This window comes from Pyxicephalus adspersus, chromosome 6, assembly GCF_032062135.1.
Source record: "Pyxicephalus adspersus chromosome 6, UCB_Pads_2.0, whole genome shotgun sequence".
In the NCBI taxonomy this organism is placed as follows: domain Eukaryota; kingdom Metazoa; phylum Chordata; class Amphibia; order Anura; family Pyxicephalidae; genus Pyxicephalus; species Pyxicephalus adspersus.
In genome coordinates this window covers 21,316,060-21,338,453 of record NC_092863.1, presented here as the reverse complement: position 1 = coordinate 21,338,453, position 22,394 = coordinate 21,316,060, and the positions used below count along the sequence as shown (strand labels likewise).

At 40.3% G+C, this 22,394-nt stretch overlaps 1 protein-coding gene across 1 annotated transcript in view; it reads left to right on the top strand.

Annotated features, from left to right (window-relative positions):
- Positions 1 to 22,394, top strand: part of GPR179 (G protein-coupled receptor 179) — an 85,084-nt gene that overhangs the window by 41,886 nt on the left and 20,804 nt on the right. The window contains exons 3-4 of the mRNA XM_072414915.1: positions 8,041 to 8,125; positions 8,308 to 8,501. Coding sequence (XP_072271016.1) covers positions 8,041 to 8,125; positions 8,308 to 8,501 — 279 coding nt within the window. The remainder of the gene's footprint in view (positions 1 to 8,040; positions 8,126 to 8,307; positions 8,502 to 22,394) is intronic.

The window sequence follows — 22,394 nt, the reverse complement described above, 5'->3', positions numbered from 1 at the left end:
GAGTTTAATATATCAGACCCTATGTTTTAAACTTTAACATTCTCATTTTAACCTCCTGGGCTGTTCATTTCTATCTGGTTTTATATGTCTAAAAGCAGTACATTGTTTTTCATGAAAATGTATTTTACAGTATAATATAATAGTATTAGAGTGTATAGAGTATAAAAAAGTTTGAAACACAAAAAAAAAACAAAAAACAAAATAATATACCCATACTATTATATTATTTGGTAAAATAAATGTTCATGAAAGACAATGTACTGCTTTTACACAAATAAATCCAATGTACTTCATTCAATACAGTTAGTTTGTATTGAATGCAATACAAATAGATTTGAATTTCCTGACCCGCCCCAAGCGGAACGTCCACACGCACCAACGTCACCCTCATTGGGTGCAGAGGACGCTGGCCAGAGGAAAAAGGAAGACTTGAAGGACGATGGTGGACGGCGCCGGATAAGCTAAGACTCGAGTTACTATTATTTCCCATAGGTTTATCTACCCCAAGTGTGATTTAGGGTTACCGCTTCCAGCTTATTTTTTCTACCCCAGGAGGTTAAATGAAAATGTGAGGGTTGCATGGAACTCTGGAACACAAAGTGATGTGAGACTTGACCTGACAGGGTGAGGATGTAACTGCACAAAACATCATGAGAGATCACCCAGGGTCAAATCACACAAAATTCTCTCACAACCAAACCTCCTATAATTTCTACTGGAATAAGTATTCAGTAAAGGGTCTGGTCTAAATGTAGCCAAAGCAAATTCATTTATCAAAACTAAACAAAAAATGTACACATAAAATACAAACGAAACAGATTATACTGGGTATATGGTCTTTAGGACAGAATGAGCTTTTTTCCCCATGGTAGGGTCTATTATATAGCATTTGCTAAGGCATTTGACACAGTACCACACAGATGGTTAATATGCAAGTTAGGGTTAAAAGGCTTGGAAAAGCCAATCTGTAAATGGATAGAGAACTCGCCTAAAGACTGCATCCAGAGAGAAGTGAATAATGATTCATACTCTGAATGGTCCAAGGGTCTTAGTGGTGTACCCCAGGGTTCAGTTTTGGGACATTTATTGTTTAACATCTTTATAAATGATACAGAGATTGGGATTAAAAGTACCATTTCTGTTTTTGCAGATGACCCCAAACTATGTAATAGAATTAGGACCATACAGGATGTCTATAATCTACAAGCAGACCTGAATGTACTGTTTGAATGGGCAGCCATGTGGCAAATGACATTTAATATTGGGAAATGTTAAGTTATGCACTTGGGGGCTAAAAACTTGCATGCTTCATACTGTCCAGGGGGAATACATTTGGGGGAGTCAGAAATAGAAAAGGATCTGGGGGTTTGGGTAGATCATGACTTAATAATAACAAGCAATGCCAAGCTGCATGATCTAAAGCTAGCATAATAAATTCTTGTATAAAAAGAGAAATAGACTGCAGAGATCAAGACATTATCCTGCCCCTGTACAAAGCATTGGTCAGACCACATCTGGAGTATGCAGTCCAGTTTTGGGCACCAATTCACAGAAAGGACATTGTGGAATTGGAGAAAGTGCAGAAAAGGGCAACTAAACTAATAAAAGATGGAATGGAGGAGCTCAGCTATGAGGAGAAATTAGCTGAACTGAATCTTTTCTCCCTTGAGAAGAGATGTATAGGGGGGGATTATTACTATACTTCTCAACTATTAACTTTAAAATCTTCATAAAGAACAAGGAGGCACTCTTGCATCTTGAGGAAAAGAAGTTTGATCCCCTGATAAGGAAGGGATCCTTCACTGTAAGGTCTGTGAAAATGTGGAATAGGCTCCCTGAGGAAGTCGTTTCAGCAACTACTATAGATTGCTTTAGGAAAAATCTGGATGCTTTTCTTGAAGCACCGAATATAACTGGGTATTCAAGATTTAAAGTAAAGATAACAGACTTTTGATCCGGGGAATATCCAATTGCCTCATAGAACCAGGAAAAATTTTGTTTTCCCCTGTTGGAGCAAATTGTACCAATGTTTTGTTACTCTTTTAAGTATCATTGCAAATTACAGTTTTTGCACCCATTGTATGGAGTTTTTTGCAAGGTCTACCACTATGGTTTTAAGGCCATGCATTGTTATGCACATGTAGTAACAAAAGGAGATACCTTCTTGCCCTTACTCTGCTTTCTCTTTCCTGGATTGTAATTATTTGTCAGTAACCAAAACTACCATGGAGCTTATTCGATCCTAAACTGTGTCTATAGTATAATTTACATGTTCTGTCTCAACTATTCCTGATGAATCAGATCACAAGCCTGTCAAACACATTGAGCTGAAGGTCTGTGAGACAACTGTAAATCTAAAACTGATTGTTATGTTATACTGTTTCACTGTGTACTCAATGCATTTGTTGTGGTGATTGGAATCATGGTGTATTTTATAAATAAATATGTGATCCCTTCTATTACTTAAAAAATTCTACAAACTTTGGGTATGCTTTGTCGTGGGTGGCATCACAAATTGATCTAAAGAAGGCCTTAATCACAATTTCTCTTTCGAAGTTTAAGAGTGATTCTGTTACTAGAATAAAAACTTAAAAATTACAGCTCACTGTAAAGAAAAGAAATAATGCTCTACCCGCACTGTTTCAGGGTTGCAGTGGCTGTAAAATCGCTTAGCTACCAACACTTTTGGGGTGACAAATTTTTCTTTTGTTGATTGCTACAGCAGGTGAAAAACCTTTAGTTCTGAGGCAATTTATAGGAAAGGCTCAAAACTCCCCATTGTAATATATCAGTTTGCCAAAACCCTCCAATGGATTCTCTTTACAATTGAAAAAGGTAAAGAACTAGAGTTTTTTTGCAATTTTACATGTATTTATCATTAAAATGTGAAACAAACAATATATTCTCTAGACAGAGCTCAACTGGACCTAAACAGCATAGAACTATGATTCAGCGAAAAAACACAAATTCAAATGAAATAAGATTGTCTATTTTCCCAACATGTTTTGCCATAAGGCTTCCTCAGGGGATCACAGAGACTTTGGGCTGAGAGGTCAATATTATAAAGATTCTGTTAGGATTCTATAACTATTTTTCCTTATACAAACAAGGTGCCTAGGGTTTATGTGAATTAATCACACATATGTGAAAAAATTAACTTGGTGATTGGCAATAAATGATATACATTCAGTCCGTTTGTGATCCATAGCCATAAAGTGATGTTAACAGAGAATAAATTAATCCTTTTTATGTATACAAAATTCCAATATACGAGTGTATATATATAGTAGCTGCTAGCTTAATAATAATTTTTAAACAAATTTTAATATGAACTTAAGGTCATGTGGGATCATAAGGACAACAGTTTGTGTATGAAACAGATGACTTCCACAAGGGCTTTGGGAAAGCCCTTTGAAGGGGGGGCTAGAGAGACCAACTCCCCAGTTGCTCCAGCTGTTCGCAGGAAAGAAGTATGCTGGCTTTTCAAAGAAGGGGGTGTAGATTTGGGGGCTTTTGCAGATTTTAACATTTTAACATGAAAGCTCTAACTGTGTGTGTGGGGGGGGGGGGCACATGGGGCTGCTGGCTGTGCAGTGGCAGTAAAAAGGATAGCCGGGTGACAGCGCTAGAAAAAGGGAGCATGCTCGAAAGTATGCAGCCTTTTCTAAGTAAGTACCCGGACACATAGGTAGCTAGGGTACTGGTATTGGTTGAGAGAAGGGTTTAGGATTCCTTGTAGTAATAAAGCTACCTTACTTGCTGAATGGGAGATACATTTGACTGGTACTAACATCCCCCTAGCAACGATTTCAAACTCAGTTTTAGTTTTGAGATTTTTGGTATCAGATATGAAACTCTTACATTCTAAAAAAATCCCATAATTTAATATTATACAATTCCAAAATAAAACATATTAAAACATAGAGCTTCTAGACAACAAATATACCACAATGTAATCCATAAGATAATGCATCTTATAAATTCTTAGAAAATATATATATTGCCTGCTTTGAATCCTTTGTCATTTACGCTTTTCATGGATAGGCTTCCTCAGAAGAACATATTTGCATATACATCAAATCCTCATTTTCACTGTTGGTTCAGAGGTTCGATAGACCTGTAGTGATAACCTATCAATAATAGGGTTTTAAAATTACACTTCTGAGCAAATTTTAAATAATCAATTTATTGGCACAAAGAAAGTGCTAATTGATATAGTAGTGGTGTCAAGGTTTTTAGGACCTTAGTAGGTATATGCAAACCACAGGAAGTAAGGTAAATGGTAAAAATAAAAGCAAAAAGTGGGGTTTTGAGGCAAATGGTATTGTAATTTTGATGGATTCTCCAAACACAATACAAGTTACAATACTAGAACAAAACTTAAGATATGGCTCTAGACATTACACAACAAATACATAATCTGATTGAGGGCCAGAATTTGTGTCTAACGTTCCAGTATCCACTAGGTAGGTGAACATTACACATATGTTTAACCGTCGTACCCGTTGCATTTTGCCCGGTTTAGGCTTCCTCAGGGGTAATCGCACGTTTGCAAAAGCATGTAATATACTGGAAGTAACAAACAATCGCAAACGTAAATAAATGTGTACAATTCAATGCAATAAAAGAGGGATAAATAAATAAAATACATAAAGCAAAATGAAATGCTACCAAGATATGTAAAATGAAAGTTTGGACATTTAGACCGCACCCGCAGCCTCTCCTAATTGGTATAATTAGGTTTGAAATTAGGTTTAGTATCAGCTCCCAGGGACCCCTGAGTACCCTCAAAATTTCACGTTTGTTCAACAATCGGTGTGGGAGATATGAAGGTTTATACATTGGGATAATAACAGCAGCAAAGACAGACACACCTCTAATGCTGCTATAGCTGCTGCTGGTGTAGGAAGGGTAGGATTATCTGACAGCACAAGGTGGGCAGCACTGCTGATCTCTGAGGTTTAAAGAACATGGCCACTCTCGGGGGGCTCAGACTGCAGCAAAACCCCATTAAAAAAAGATAGAAGATGCGCACGCAGACAGAGCAGAAACAGCTGACTGTGATGTCATTGTACACACCCAATCAGCTTGTAGTATGCATTCCTAAAGTAGGATTATCTTATAGGACACCAGCTTGTGGCAGGGGAGGACCCATTTTTCTGGACATCACTCGGGGGGATGATCGCATCCCCTTGAGTGGCATCTATTCCTAGTACATTCGCAGTAGCTACAGATTCAGACGCATGTGCACTATGAATAATTCAACGCCACCTCCTTGTGTTTAAAAGGTGGGACATGTATTCTCCCCTCCCATATGCTATACCAATTAGGAGAGGCTGTGGCTGCGGTCGTCTCCCTTTCTGACAGAGATTTCCTCCTATCAACCCTCTCCACACCAGGTACCTTGTTGCTTTACATCAAATTTCTATATATTGCTGTCTTCTAAGACACCTTTAGTTACAACTTTTATCATCTTATGATAAATCTTTAGTATAGTATATATTATCTTTATATATAGTATATATCCTTCTGTCCACCATACACCACTACTCATATTTGCCATCATCTAGTTTTCCATCTATATGCCTTATGTCATTGCAATCTCCCCTACCACCTTCTAATACTATTATCCTTTCACTTACCTCATATTTTCATCCTTTCACACATATAGATCATAATTATTTAAGATTTCTTATTGTCACATTTCTGGCGAGGCTTATCTGATTCTGCATATATCATTGTAGCGTGGAGTATGTAAGTTGAACATTTTCACATTCCTCAATATGTTTACCATATCTAATATGTTTTTTGATTAGGCCATGGTTTATTTTCTGGTAGCTGGTCAAAACATGTTGCTATTCAGCCCACCTTGTTATGTAGGATCTTAATCTGGCCCTCTATACATCCAAACTTTGATTTTAGTTATCTTGGCAAAATATTTTTTTTTTGCTCTATGTACTTTATCTTTTGCTGTTTTTAATTGTATGCATTTATTTACTCTTGCCATTGTTTATGGTATTTCCAGTATATTACATGCATTATCCAAACATGCGATTACCCCTGAGGAAGCCTATACCTGAAGAAGCCTATACCAGTTGAAGCGCATCAGGTACAACGGTTACACGTATGCGTAATGTTCACCTACCCAGTGGATACTAGACTGTTGGGCACAAATTCTGGACCACGAATCAGATATGTATTTGTTGTGTAATGTCTAGCGCCATGTTTTGTTCTTCAACTTGTATTGTGTTTTGGGAATCCATAAACAATACAATACCATTTGGCTCAAAACCCCACTGTTTGAGAAGAGGTATGGAAGGGGAGCTTTGCTGGCAAAAGTGGACTGCTTGTTGCCAGTGAGTGGGGATAGTTTGTACTTTTTGGGGTGTAAGTGGCAGGATCAGTACTTAGTAGACAGATGTCTGCCCATGGGATGCTCCATCTTCGGACCTTTCAGCTCATTTTTAGAATGGGTGGTAAGGGAATTGGCAGGGGTTGATTCAGTGCTGTACTATTTAGATGATTTTTTGTGCATGGGGCCGGTAGGTTCCCACATATGTGCCTTCTTGTTGGGTACTTTCAGATATGTGGCGAAGCATTTTGGGGTCCACCTGGCAGCAGGGAAAATGGACAATGGTTTTATCATTTATGGCCATAGAAATTGATGCAGAGGTATGGAATGTAGGTTGCTGGACAACAAAGTCAGAGAACTGTTACAGGAGGTGGGAGTGGCATGTCAATTTCGCAGGATGAAGTTTAGACAGCTGCAATCATTGTTGGGTAAGATGAATTTCGCCTGTAGGATCGTGCCTAGTTGGTTGGCAGCAGTGACGACCAGGGTGCGGGTACCATCAAATAATGTTTGGTTGACGCTGGGAGTTCAGGGGGGAAATAAGTGGTCTGGGGAAAGGACGAGGGGGGGGGGGGGGGTTGGGGGGAATACAATGTGAGGTTCCTATGGCGATTAGCTGGGGTGGCCTTTTTGTTTGAGTTAGAAAGAGGGTGGAAACGTAGAAAATAATTTATGGTAGAGCAGCTAATGAAGGGATGTAGAAGGGGTGTTTTAGGTCTGGATAGGAGATGCCCAGTGACTTTTGACCAGGAGGTTGTCATGGTACGCTGGATCGGTATCCCAGGAAAGTTGTAGGGAAGAATATTGCGGGAGGTTCACAGGTTTTCTAGGATGGACAGACCAATGGACATTTTGGTCAGTCATGCTAAAGGTAATGATCTTGAGGGCATTCAATAAGGGATCTGACAAAGTGGGACTTTTAGATTGCAAATTGCCTTCCTGCAGCTACTAATGGTGTGGTCAGATATTGTGGGTAGGACAAGTTGGTGGGGAGCCTAATTCGTGGAGACATTGTAGGCCAGGATAAAGGTTAATAGGGAAGTGGGCAGATTTGTGGTGTGAAATGGGGGATTAGTGGTAAGGCACTGGGATTTAGAGGAAGATTTGTGGCAATACTTAAGAGAAATGGATTGCATTGATTTTGATGAAAAAAGAAAATTTTCGCTCACTTCTCCAACACCTGTACAAAAATGTAAGGTACCTGGGTAGAAAGCTACAAACAGAAATATATATAAACATTATTGGAAGATTTACTACTTCCCTTGCATTAAACCGAAAATGATGAGGATATCATCCAACCAAAACACAGGAAGTAAGGGAAAATACTCCAGTGGTGACAATTTAGCACTTGTATTAGTAAAATGAGGAAATCTAGAATCTCGATCAGGTTTTTGTTGTTGTGTGTTTCCTCTTTGAATAGATTTCCTCACCATAGAAGGTGGTGGCAAATGTTCTCAAAGGAGTCCTGTAATGGGGACACAGACCACAATGAAATTTGACCCCCACTCCACTGAAGTTTTTCTTTTTGTATTTCAAATAGTGATAACTATAAAAGTTTGACACTGCATGTAATAAAAAAAATCTTTATGCTTTCTTGAATTTCCCATTGACTGGGATAATTTGTACATATTTCCTGTATTGGCACTAGCATGTGGTTGCCATATTCTGAGCTGCATATCCCCCCGTAGTGCATATCGGATGACAGAGACGGCTCCATCTTGGGCAGGTACAGATGCGTGTGCCAGCCTGGCTTTTACAGGACGCAGAATGAGGGTAACGTAACAATGTGTGCAAATATCTATGTGTTTCTGTATATACGTGTTGTATCAATCTATTAGTAAATATTGAATCACGTTATATATTTTTTGTGTATAAGTGTGCATGTGTAGATGTGCATGTCTGAATACACCAATGCATGATGTGCTTTTCCACAATAATTTGTATGCACCCTGCAGGATTAGATAATTTATATCCAGGGGTCACAGCCTGTCTGCGCTGTAGAAAAGGATGTGCCACTTGTGTGGATGACTCTCCTTGTATGGTGGAAGAAGACTGGACCCTTCGTGTTACTGTACTTTCATTTCAAGCCACTGGGATGCTGGGAGTCTTATTGAGTATGCTTGTCTCCTACAACTTCCGGGAAAGCAAAGTAAGTTAATCTATAATAAAAAGAAAATTTCAGAATTGTCCCTAGCAGGACTGTGCTTCATACCTCAGGACCTTTGATATACCAGTCAAAACTTACAAGTTAAGTTATACATGTTTAAAAAGTGAAAAAAAATGAATTGTACATGTTTGAAAGTGCAATACTTGGAAGGGAAAATAATGTTCAAAATTAAAAGCATTTTGTGGGAATGCATGTAAAGGCAAAAAAAAAACTGTTATAGTTTTGGATAAAGTAGGGAAGTTACTTCCTTCTAGTTTGTATTGCTATCTGTGTCCCTTCTAGAGAGATTGACTCCATTGTTATTTCTTAGTAACCATTGTCCTAAAGACAGGAAATGAGGGAAAATCCAATATTTGTATTGTCATTATAGCAATAGCTTTTGGAAAATTCTCCAAAGTAACACCAGTTCTGGGACAACTCTAGAATGTATTTGTTTGCTTTATTAATATTATTATTATTATTATTATTATTAATAATAAACAGAATTTATATAGCGCCAACATATTATGCAGCGCTGTACATTAAATAGGGGTTGCAGACTAATATAGACAGTGATAGAGGAGGAGAGGACCCTGCCCCAAAGAGCTTACAATCAAAGTAGAGCTTTGGAGATACTTCACTTTATTCAATGTTATAGGACATAAAGAAAGGGGAGCACACAGCAACAAACAACTGATTAAGGTATACCAAAAAATATAATATTTTCTGCACCAACACTTCACCCTTGCCCTGAATTGATCTGTGTTGATTTCAGGCAATATAATAGCCTTTGTAAGCAATGTTTCATTCAGTAGTAAACATGAACAGTAGAAAAAAATGCTTACAACATAGGTTCATGAAAAATTACTTGTGAATTATATATTGACTGCAGTTTTAATGTAGTAAAAAAAGTCACCAATGAGCTGATTTCTGATTAACAGCATACTAGAACATTATCATCCTAAGTGTATAAGGAGTCTCTGCAGATTGGCATGGACAACTGGCAAAAGAAGAGATGGAGCAGCACTGCCTCTGCTTTGTTTAGCCTACTCACAATATGTAGTACATATAATTGCATAGTTAGTCAGGTTGAAAAGAGACATCAAGAAGACAATAGAAGTGCATTGAATTCAACCACTAGGGAAAAACCATACTAGAAACCAGCACGTCCCAAAAAAAATTGATGTCATTTCATAGTTGACCCAGAGGAAGCACAGTTCAATTTGCGCCAACAGGGGTAAAAATTAATTACTGATGACAATTGGATGTTACTGTTATTACTATTTTGTATTTTTGTAGCGCCAACATTTTACACAGTGCTTTACAAAGTTCACAGTCATGTCGCTAGCAGTCCCTCAAAGGGGCTCACAGATTAATGTCATCACCATAGTCATATGCCATTAACACAGTCTAAGGCCAATTTAAGGGGAAGCCAATTAAGCTAAATGAATGTTTTTGGAGTGGGGGAGGAAACCGGAGTACCGGGAGAAAACCCATGCAAACATGGGGAGAACATGCAAACTCCATTCAGATAACATCCTGAATTCAAACCTAGAACCTAGCACTGCAAAGGCCAGCATGCTAATCTCTGAGCCACTGTGCTGACTTGGTTCTCTGGATCAACAGCCTCTGCTGTCATTTCTTGAAAACTTCAATACAAAGGTAGCACATTCCACATTTTCACAGACCTTACTGTGAGGAATCCCTTCCTTATGCAGAGATTAAACTTCTTTTCTTCCAGAAGTAAAGAGTACCACCTTGTCCTTTCCATTGACCTTAAAGTGAATAATTGTGAAGTGAGTTCTCTATATGGACCATTTATATATTTATAAAGGGTGATCATATTTCCCCTTTAAGGGTACCTAAACTCAGAATTTTTACTTTTACATAAAAGGGTAGACAACCCTTTTATTACAAATAAAAATTTTCATCACCCAATCCCACCTCTGCGCAGTGCAAGATTGGGTAACGTAGATTGGGAAGAAAACTTGCCGATCTCACTGCGCAAGCGTCAGATCAGCAATTTTTTTTCTATAGACAGAGGACTCCTTTGTGCGCATGCCCAAGATGCTCGCAGCAAGATGCAGCAGGAAGAACACAGAAGAACAGAGGAAAAGATGTCGGTGGCCGGCCAAGGACAGATACCAGGACGACGAGGGACCCGATGGAAAAAAAATCCCCGAAGAATAGACTGATCTGCGGGAGAAAAGGTAAGTGTGATTTTTTGGGTTTTGGGTTTACTCCTGCTTTAACACCTCTTCTCAAGGGAGATTAGATTTAATTCTGCTAATTTCTATGAATAGCTGAGCTCTTCCAGTCCTCTGATTAATTTAGTTGCCCTTCTCTGCACTTTCTCCAGTTCAGCAGTTTTGTGAACTGGTGCTCAAAACTGCATTACATATTCTTGATGAGGTCTTACTAATGCTTTGGGCAGGATTTTACTAAGGCTAAGGGCAGGATTATGTCTGTTTCTGCAGTCTTTACCTCTTCTAGTACAAGAAAGTATTTTGCTATTAAGAACCATGATCTACCAAAACCCCCAAATCTTTTTCCATTTTTGACCCCCCCAAACGTACCCCTTTAGACTGTATGAATCATGTATGTTGTCAGTCCCCAAGTGCATAACTTTACATTTATTAATATTAAATGTAATTTGCCACTTTAATGCCCAAATAAACAGTGCATCCAGGTCTCATATATATATGAATCATTACCAATACTCTCTGGTTGCTGTCCTAAAGCCAGTTCATTTATTTTATGAAGTCCTTATTTCTACAGCATCCATGGAAGCAATAAAGTCAGAAATCATATGGTTCAAACAGCTGCCAGCAACCATAATTTGCTATTGCTACTGTGATTTTAGAAAACTCAATTTTCAGTAACATTTAGGTAGCTTCTGCCAGCGTTTCTAATCTTGCAGAGAATAGACTTTTAGAGTCATTGCTAATCAGAGCTGATCTTGCCATGATTGGAAAATTGTGGCAAAGTGGATCTTGCACAGCACCTCTTCAAAATGCTGCTTTTTAAGCTCCCTTTGGGATAGCCCTAATCACCTAAATTAGAGTGTCTTTGCATATACAAAAATCCCTATATCCCATAAATTGCATGCACCAGAGGACCCCCAAGTCTGTAGTGTCACCAAGGACAATATTCTCAATAATCAAATTCAATCAAACAGAACACCAAGATTTGGTGAGAAATTATTTTTATCTCCTCCTGTATTCTATCCTTTTCTTTTATTTTCCCTGAGCACTTCTGGTGCTTGTGCCTGAGGTCTACCACTAGGGGTTTGCACTGGGCATTTTTACTGGGGTCTGCATTTGGGGGCTAAAAAGAAAGGAAGGGAGCGTACTGGTTTCCAAAAGCCCCTTTAAAAAGGGGACCCCAAGATATTCCCCCTCTAGCCTGGGGAATGTGTACAGAGATATGTCTCACCCATTTTCAGAAAAAGAGTATTATGTCACGGAAATTATTTGTGATGGTTTATCTAGATACTGATAGGTAAAATTCGAAGTATACAAAGAGCCTTAACACAGAGACTATTATACAAAATAATGGTATAGTAAAAACAATGCAAAACACCCTGGAACAAATCTTCCCTGTGGATGCAGTCCAAACTCAAAAGCTGGCATTCATAGTGAGGCGCTTGAAAAATTCCATAAGAAATCTGTACTGTGATTTGCTTCCTTAGCCAGCATGGATTCCATAAAGTTTAAAGCATTTGATATAGTACCCATAGACGGTTAATGTGTAAGTCTTAGAATAAAGGGGGCTAAGAACATCATCGCATTGTCATCTTTGAAGATGGGTTTGCCAATTTACACTCCAAATACATGGACCATAAAAAGGTTTTGGAACATTTCAGGGATAAAAAATAGATTGCTGTTTCTGAATTAGAGGACATTGAAAATCACTTCCACAGAGCTAGCGTGCACATTTGGGATTGCCTGAGCATAATACTGACCTGCAGGCCACCTCCATCGCCCTCTTTCAGGAACTAACCCTTGATATTTCCATTGAGCAGGTGGAAATACAGAAAATTCACAGAGCTCTCCCTTTTAAGGACCTTCACATGATATTGGTAAACTTACAATTTCAAGAAGTTGCTTCAACAGTTGGCTAGGGAAAAACTGTCGGAGGGCTCTCTCTCCCCAGTCTTCACTTTTAATGTGTACTTTTAATACTTTTATTAGTCGCCCCTCCCCCATTTACTTTGTTCTCTTTACTGATGGATTTACGTTTATGAACAGCTGGGTTCCCTGACATTACTTCCCCTTTTTTTTTTGTTCCCTGTATGTAGCTCTTTAGTGGCTATTACAGTGCTTTATAATGTTGCAATTTGCCTTTGATCTTGTTCAGTCCTGTTTAGGTAAAGAGGGAAACACATTTCTAATGTGTTCTCCTATGTTTATTTTTTTTCAGATATTTATTTTGAATTTGCATACACTGTGGTACTGAAAGAATATACAGACATTGGGGGATCCCTCTCACGAATTCTGTATTAATACCAAGTTGTGTACTGAAAGCCCTTCTGAAGCTGTTGTCTTGTTGTCAGGTTAAGTGCAGACATAAATCTTTCCCTGGTTTTAAAGAAAAGCTTTGTCCTCTGCTATTTCTGTAGAAAGGTCTTGATCTACTCCAAACAGAAAATAAATTCTAGTTTGGTTAGGTTCAAATGCATGGTTGGCAGCATTGATGAGAGCAAGCACTGGAGAATTGTTTTCCTACCAAGAGCCAACTTAATTGGCGTCAATTGTCTAGCACAGAAACCCACCATTACCTATGATGCCTAGCAATGCCCAATCAGGTGAGTATAGAATGGAAGTGAGAAGATGAGCGTGCTTAGTTGACAACTTGTCTCTAACATTTTCGAATGACAATCCCAGCAGATATGAAACAGATCTGCCCCAGGGATGTTACATTTAAGACATTTGTTTTAATGTGGATAGACCCATGTGATAGGCTTTTGAAAGTGAGACATAACTCTGTTTAAAAAGTCTAAAAAACATTTCTCTAAAGTAGCAGCAGCAGGGATGGTTTTCCTAGAATATGTGTATGTTCTCAGCAATTGGGATATGAAAATGTAGGCACAGTAGCAACCAGGTTTGGGGTTATTTGCCAATGAATTTGATAGTAGCTCTTTATGTACATGCAAAGGGACTAAAGGATGATGGTGGAAGAATAGAGTTTGATTTTTGACCCGATTTTTGGCAATTATATTTATGATGCATGACAGAGAGGACATGGGATTAGATATAAAGAGTAGTATATCGTGAACGAAAGCGGATATTTTAAGCTCATGAGGTCCAATACTGAGCCCAGTAAATTAAGAAATGGCCCTAGGTATACACTAAGTAGAGGGCAATCATTGGGTTGGTGTAAAGAAATTTACCAAAATTCTTCAAAATGTAAGATTCAAACTCTCTCTTAGCTAGCAGAGAAAAAAAGAGAGTCAAGAATCAGAGCAAGCTGGGATGACTGCTTTCCAGGTTTTGCACAACAAAATGTGCATGTCGCAGAATATCATTCAGAACGTTTACCCAAGAGATGTGATTTGAAAGCCTGTGTGTCTGAAAGATAGGAGGGGATAGGCCAACCGAATGATATCTGGAGAGGGGTGGCGATTTGCAAGTGTAAGAAAGCGGAAGCATGGTCAGTGAGAAAAATAGGGTGATAACCCATTTTCCCTACCACAGGTAGTGGTGCATTAGTAATAATGTAAAAAGTAAAAAGAATCCAATGCATAATAAAGTTTTTATTTAAAAGAGGTAAAAGAGAGGAAAGTTGTCCAATAGCATGGAAGTTTGTCTTGGGAGAAGTGTCAAAAACAGATTAATAAAAATTGAAATCCTAAATTGGGAAACTGATCTTATATTAATAAAGCTAAATGCCCAAAAACATCCACATTTTAACTATTCAGAGCATAAATATTTGGGGCATGGCTAGGCAATGGAGGCATGAACAGTGTGTTTTAAGAGCTCTGTGGCTGCCAGGGCTAATTTTGTCAGTTATCACCGGTCATCTGGCCCCGTCGCTGCCTCCCACCCCATGCCCAAACAAATGAAGCCCAAGGGAGCGAGTAGGAGACCCAGCAGATCGGGTTTACTTAAGTTTTTCCCCATCGACTGCACCGAGACCACCGGACAGGCTCAGCCAAGATGGCGCTCACACATGGTTGGACCTCGCAGACAGACACTGCTGATCTTGCTCTGGAAAACACTTCTCACTTTTCACTTACCTGTGCTCCGGTGAACGCTAGCTGTCTTCATTATCTCCGGCCTCACCTCGGTTAACGGCTGCACCTGGGTTTCCTTTGAGCTCTTCTCCCTCGCACAAGACACCCCATGACATCTGGGAGCTTCTACTCTTCTACTTCTGCCGACTAAGGCAGACATGCAAACCTTAGTGACTCGCATAGAAGGCACCATGAGAAGAGAGATGGAAACCCTCCAGCAACATATTACTGGGATAGACCGCAGTGTCAATTCTGGAGACCGCATCCTGTATTGACTCCATAGAGGCCTCAAAAGAACAAGTAAGATCACTACTTCTAGTTCTGTGGGTGAAAGTCCAAGAGAACAGGGGACACCATAACAACTTGAGAATTAGGGCCACAGCACAGGCCATCTTTAATCTGGCTTTGGATAGATCAGTTGGTGATCACAGAGTTAGATCATGAACATAGAGTTGGTCCTAGAACGAGAAACCCTAGTGACCAATTACGGAATTGGTGCAAAGTTTGGCAAAAAAGCCATATTGATTTTGATGAAGCGCAGATTCAGCTATTCCCAAATGTGTCCAGCCAGACCTTGCATATGAGAAGGGTGCTGGGGCCTTTGCTGGATCTCACCATGCAGCCAATTATCGCTGGGGTCACCCATTCCAGTTGATTGTATCAGCACGCAATACTACTTTTGCTCTCCATACCCCAGATCAGCTGCCAGCCCTTTTTGAATTCCTTGGCTCCAATCCTTTTTCAATACCTAATTAGTTGGAATGCTTAGAGGATCAGATAAATGTACCTTTTAGACCTGGTGCACCCAGCGCTATTAGAAGTCGTATGAGACGGGGGCGTGGCTTTCCGGGAATGGCTGCATGAGACTGCAGCTCTTACAGGCACCGGGTTATTTCTCACCTAAATGGGCACCCAGCTACTCCAGGATGGGCAGAGTGATGCGGGCCAAGACGGGGAAGCTTCTCCCTACCCCATCACAGCGGCTCCCTACCTCTCAGCCCTCGATTAGGGCTTATATTCATGAAGCTCCAGCGGCCTCACAGGATTCCAACATGGCGCCGGCTCCTTCTCCTGCTCCTCTCATCCTCTCATCCTCTCATCCTCCCTCTCCTGCTCATCAGGGCTCTGATGACTCTTGGGGATCTGCTTCCCCCAGATTTAGCACTGAGGATTTTCCAGCCCTGGGCCCCACACTGTGGCACAGCTCCAGGAACGTCCAGTTCTGTAGTCCATAGATCAGTAGACCCCTCCAAGTCTTGCAAGAGAGGGTCTGTATAAATGAGTGATGAAATGGTTCCCCCCTGGCAACAATATTTTCATAAATTTCAATATTTGTGCTGCCCACCAAAGCAGACTTTCAACTACTGATATCAGAAGTGCAGGACAACTTCTGTGCAGAAATAGGGGTTCTGTGTACAGATTTACAGTCCCTGGCTGGGAGAGTAGGAGACCTGGATGAGGATTTACAACAGGCTAAGGGGGACATTGGCTCTCACCAATAGATCTTGGGACTATCACTTAAAATTAGGGATCTCTATCGCTATTGCCACTTGGAAGACATGGATAATAACATTTGTAGGAATAACATTAGAGTGCATGGTCTACCTGAGGCTATTCAAAATTCAGATTTGAAACTAGTGCTACAAGCCTTCTTTGACCACCTGTTAGGGCACCCCTCTTCACATGATGTTGGCATTACCATGGCATATCGGACCTCAAGGCAACCCGCCTCGGCTGTGAGATTACGCGAGGTTCTATGCCACCTTGCGGATGCAGACTTGAAAGATGAAATAATGGCGGCAGCATGCAACATGCGCAACCTGGTTTTTGATGGGGCCCCTCTGCAGTTCTTTAAGGATTTATCCTGGCATACTCTACAACCACGACACCTCTTGCAACCGCTCCTTACCCTATTATGGGACAACTGCATTTTTAATGGCAATACTGTTAGTATTTTGTGGAGTATCTCAGGGACTGCTGTAGCCTGTTTTTGTGGTACTCAACCGTTATATTGATCTGCTGTTTTGCCTAGATCTAACGCTGACATGCTGAAATGTATTGTTATTTCCTCATTTACATTATACCCACTGTATTTTTCAGTTTATGTGCAGTAGTGCTTTTTATCCTTAAGTGGATATGGTACATTTGCCCTGCAGACCCTTGCTTTGCTGGGCGTGGTCGGGGATCTCCCACTGGGGCCATTTTTCCGCTTACCAGCTGGTGCTGACCGCAATGTTTATTGAGATTATTTTGGCTCGTTATGGAGGCCATTGGGCTTTATGTCCCTTTGGGAGTGTGGTGTACTCCCCAGGTACGATTGTTCCCTGGCCGCCTTGTAAGAGGCACGGGGACTGGCGGGTGCTGAACACCACCTGGTCGCTAACCAGCGACTGTTCCAGTTTGGTTTATTGTTTATGTTCTTGTATTTTTTCACTGTTCCTTCTTTACCCCTCTCTCCTTCATTTGTTTACTCAGGAGCCTATACCTACCCCCCTTTCTCCACTTACCTGGCAACATGGGAAGTCTTTGCTACATTCTTTTTGTAAAATACTTTAATGGCTACTAAAATTTTATCCTTCAATGTGCGGGAACTAAACTCTAACACTAAGAGTAAATTGGAGCTCAGAGATGTTAAACGCCAGTCTGCAGATGTTATATTTCTGCAAGAGATGCATTTTGACAGCACAGGTACCTTTAACTTTGTCTCTAAATATTACCCTGGTGCTCATATGGCTAACTATCCATCTAAAAAGCGTGCAGGGGTTGCAATTCTGATTAAAGAGTCCTAAATTCTTCCTCATACGTTCTATTACTGACCCAGAGGTACATTATTCTACATGGTACCCTACAAGGGGTCCATTTAACCATGTGAAACATTTATGCTCCTAATACGGGGCAGTTTAAGTTTCTCACTAAAACAGTCGCCCTTTTGGAAAATTTCATGCATACTTATTTGATTGTGGGTGGAGACAGTGGCCTTGAGCTCCCGCCTTAAAAGAGACTTGAACATGTAGCATGTCTTAACAGTAGAGGCACTACAGACTGCAGAGGAGAAGCTCTCTGATGGACCATCACTGGGCCTCCTACAGGAGGAGACTTTCCTCCGCTCCAAATTGAGGGCCCTGGAGCTAAGGAAGGTCAGCTGGATGATGCAGCATACTAGACAGCTTTATTACCACAAAGGCAACAAGGCAGTTACACTTCTGGCACACAAACTGAGAGATATACAATCTAGTTCCTAACCTATTGCCATTAAATCTGAGAAGGGGATATTAAGGTATGACTTGTCCAAAATAGCTTCCCGATTTGAACAATACTACCCCCAACTATATCACACGGTGCACCAGGCGCCCATTCTCCCATATTACTGTTATCCCCAAGCCGGGTAAGGATCCGATGGATTGTACTAACTACAGACCGATTAAGTTACTGAACTCGGATCCTAAAATTTACTCTAAGATTTTAGCAAACTGGCTCTCTAAATTGTTACTATTCCTTGTACACAGGGACCAAACGCGCTTTATCCCATACCGTCATGCCAGTGACAATACGATTAATTAATGTTATTGATATCCTCAACAAACACAAAACTCCTTCACTTGTCTTAAGTTTGGACGCGGAGAAGGAAATTCACAGGAACATTCTCTGAGTTACTTGGGAACTAAGATTACAGCTTCCCATACCCAACTGTACGCTAATAGTTTCCCCCCATTGTTTCAGAAGATATACAATTATTTGAATAAATGGAAAGGGCCCTCACTGTCGCTCTTAGGACGCATTGTGTCTGTGAAAATGCTCTGATCTGATGCTCTGATGCTCTTTCCCAAGCTTCTATATTTATTTGAAACTCTCCCAGTCCGGGTCCTGATTTTGACTTTGAAAAAGTTGCAGGCTGGTTTTCTGAATTTTTTTTGGGCACACAAGCGACAAAGATTATCCAGATCAGTGGTCTGTACACCCAAGGAATTGGGGGTTCTTGGGGTCCCAGACCTAGTTAAATAATATGTAGTAACTCACCTTCGCTACTTGTCCTCATGGACTATGTTATCCTCTCCCAGTGTATGCCGAGAGTTAGAGAAGCTGGGATTGCCCCACTTCACCCTAATGTGATGTTATAGAGTTCCTCCATGGTATTAACGGATAGAGACTTGCTTTCCTCGATGGTGTTTGCGAGGAATATATGGAGAGCGTATAAGACTAAGTATGGTATCTCCTCCCAAACCTCTATACTTACATCTATTATACACATCCCTTCGCTACCCGATAGTTTAACTAGAAATATGTGGCTTCCATGAAGGGAAAGGGGGCTGTTTCATCTTAGACATATTTTACACCCGGCGGAGAAAAGACTACTCTCCTTTCAGGAATTACAAGACAAATTTGACCTCCCAGAAACCTTCTTTTTTGCATACTTGCAGATACGGCATTATGTCCTCTCCCTTCAACAATCGCCCAAATTTACTACACTCACCCCTTTTGAAAGAATTTGTGCCACGGGTCCTTATGCCAAGGGACTTATTTCCTCCATTTATCACCACCTCTATGTGTTTGCACCGGGGGCTTCTGGCAAATTTGCCTTTATGGGCACCTGGGAAGCCATTTTGGGCCGTGACCTAGAAGGAGATGAGGGGTACAAGCTCTGGGAGGCTGAAAATAAAAGCTCCATATGCACACTTTACAAAGAAAACTTGTACATAATTTTGTTCCGGTGGTATCACACACTGGATATGCTGCACAGGCTGATTCCAGCCGCAGATCCTCTTTGCTGGAGGTGTGGAACCCAGCATGGGACACTGAAACACATTTTTTGGTTTGGTCCCACTATTTATAGCTTTTGGAATAGGGTTCATAAGCTAATCACAGAAGTGACCCTGCATCGGTTCTCCCTTGACCCACTCCACCATCTACTGGGATTGCCCTTCACGGGCCTCCCGAAACCCACATCCAAGCTTATCACACATATTTTGGTAGAGGTCCGTACTTTAATCCCGGCCAAATGGAAAACCTTACAGCCCCCCTCTTTGGAGGACCTTCATGCTTGTGTCCAGGAGGTCTCTGATGGAATATCTTACCGCTCTCCTCAAAAATAATGTTGCTAAGTTTGAACAGGTCTGAGAATCTTGGGATGCCTATTATGCCCATTTACAGGTTTAAAGTGTTGATTTGACTATGTGAGCTCATTATTAATCATCATTCTGCCCCCCCCCCCCTTTATTGTCCTGTCTATTGTCCTGTTTACACCCTACCTGTTTATTTTTATTTTTTGGTAATGTTTTGTGTATACTGGACATTCATCTTACTTTCTCACCATATGGGAATATACTGTTTGGTTTACATTTTGCTGCTATTTTTTAAATATGTTATTTGTATGATCCTATTTGATGTATTGTTAATTATCCGGTATACTGTGCACTATGTTTATGTTTATATCTTGTCGTTTCTCTGTTTGTTTCTGTTGTTGTTTATGAAAATTCATAATAAAATTTCAGTTTGAAAAAAAAAGAAGTCGTATGAGACCTGCCTCCCCACTAGTTGCCAAAGCCTCCAACTCCACAGTTTCAAAGGAGTTATGAGCTCCTTGATTGGAAGCCGGATGCTTCTCCATCTTTCTCTCATTTTCTCCGTTTTTTTTTTTCTTTTGAGTGCTGATCTGCCCTCTTACAAATTTTCCAACTGCTTTCACCACCTGCAAAAAGTTTTGCACATTTGACTGTGTCCTCCATCTAGTACAAGGCCCAGCGTTTTGTTTCTACTCGTTGGAACTTCCTCCTAATATGAACACCTGCCAAAGTCTTAGACCCTTAGTATTAGTATACTTTACCTACCAGTTGACAGTGTGTCTTTTTCTTGCAGCAGATCATTTGCAGTACTCTCAGTATGGGATGCCTCACTGGCCACAAGGCCCAACTTCCCTCCAGGATCGGTAATATATAGTTATACATCTCCCGTTTTTATCTTGCTCAGTTTTATGAGGTGCACTTTTCCTATATTGTGTAATGACACTCACATGATAGGTCAATGTTTTTGTGCGTGTGCTATGTAAGTACCACTGTCATGTTAGAAATACTCAGTCTTATGAAGTGCTTCATTTTTTTCTACACATAAGCGAATATCTGGCCAGGTCCATATCGTAGCACAATTGCTTGGTTTTAGTTATTAGTCAGTTTTATGAGGTACATTTTTTTCCCAGGCCTATTGATACTCTAAGACCAGGCCAATGTTTTGTTTTTTTGCATGGGTTCATTCTCCCATATAATCAAACTGCATATTGCTCAGTTCTATTTCTCAGAGGTGCTTTGTTATCTGTAAGTATTTTGCTTACATTATTGCCATGGCTGGTATTGCTCAGTTTTAAAGGAATAAAGGTACACCTATATGCCCTGATTATTGCCACCCTATTGGTGGATCAGCTTTTCCCTACATTTACATGTGATACGGTCACATTGTTACTTTGTTTAGATTTGCTCAGTTTTATTAGGTGCTCTACTTTGCCTTACCTACTGTTATCATTATGTTAGGCCGCTACTCAACTGCATCTATAAGCTCTATGGCCACAACACTGTTATGTTTAATATTATCCTGTCATAAATGGCGTGCTTTAGTTATATTGATGTATATTTAGTTATATTGAATATCTCTGTGATGTTTCTGAGCTGGGTTAATACCCTACCGTATGTGTCCCGTCAATGTCACTGATATACAGGTTTCAGCTCAGCTATATGAGGTACGTCTTTTTATCCCTACTTTTGACACCCTTATGGTGGGTCAACTCTCACATATATATGCATGTGATATGTTCTCAATGATACCACTTTTATGAGATGCATTTTTTCTTGTCTTACATTTCATTTCTCTCTGTTGGGTCCTTACTCTCACGTACTTAATGTTGTGGCCATATGTTTACCAGGCGTTATATGTGCCCTTGCTACATTTTACATTTCTTCTTTACACGGGTCCCCTCTTGCTCCTACCTGTTTCTGGAATGCCCAGGTGGCCGCGGTTAGGCCTCCTGTTCCATGAACCATTGTTTACACTTCCCCCACATAGGCTACTCACTCTCATTAAAAGATCCGAGATTTTGTACTGATTGTTGGTTAACTTTTTTCTCTTCTTTCAATTACCCACCCTCCCCGGCTTCCCTCCTTTTTTTTTATATTGCCCTCAAGTCCACAGGTATGTACACCCTAATTTTGTTAGCTCTATTTCCCAATGATGACAGCCCAATTCACCTTAATTAATGCCGGGGGCCTGAACTCCCCAACCAAAAGATCCATTTTGATTAAAAATCAACGCTGGTCCAAATGCCATGTCGCCTTCATTCAAAAGACACATTTTAACTATGATAAAATACCTAACTTGTGCAACAGGCAGTTTAAATTAAGCTACCACAGTTCTTCTCCTGATTCTAAAACCGAGGGTGTATGCATCCTTCTGGAAAATCTATCCCATGGTCCCTCCTCTCTTTGAAATCTGACCCAGAAGGTAGATTCCGTATAGTTTAAGGGAAAATAATGTCTTGGTTGTTTACACTTGTAAACGTTTACCTACCAAATACCAATCGGATTTCCTTATTGGAAGGAGTGCTAAAGTTGTTGGAGGATACTGATCTTGGCACTGTCATTTTTGGCGAAGATTTCAACCTGAAACTCAGCCCACCACAA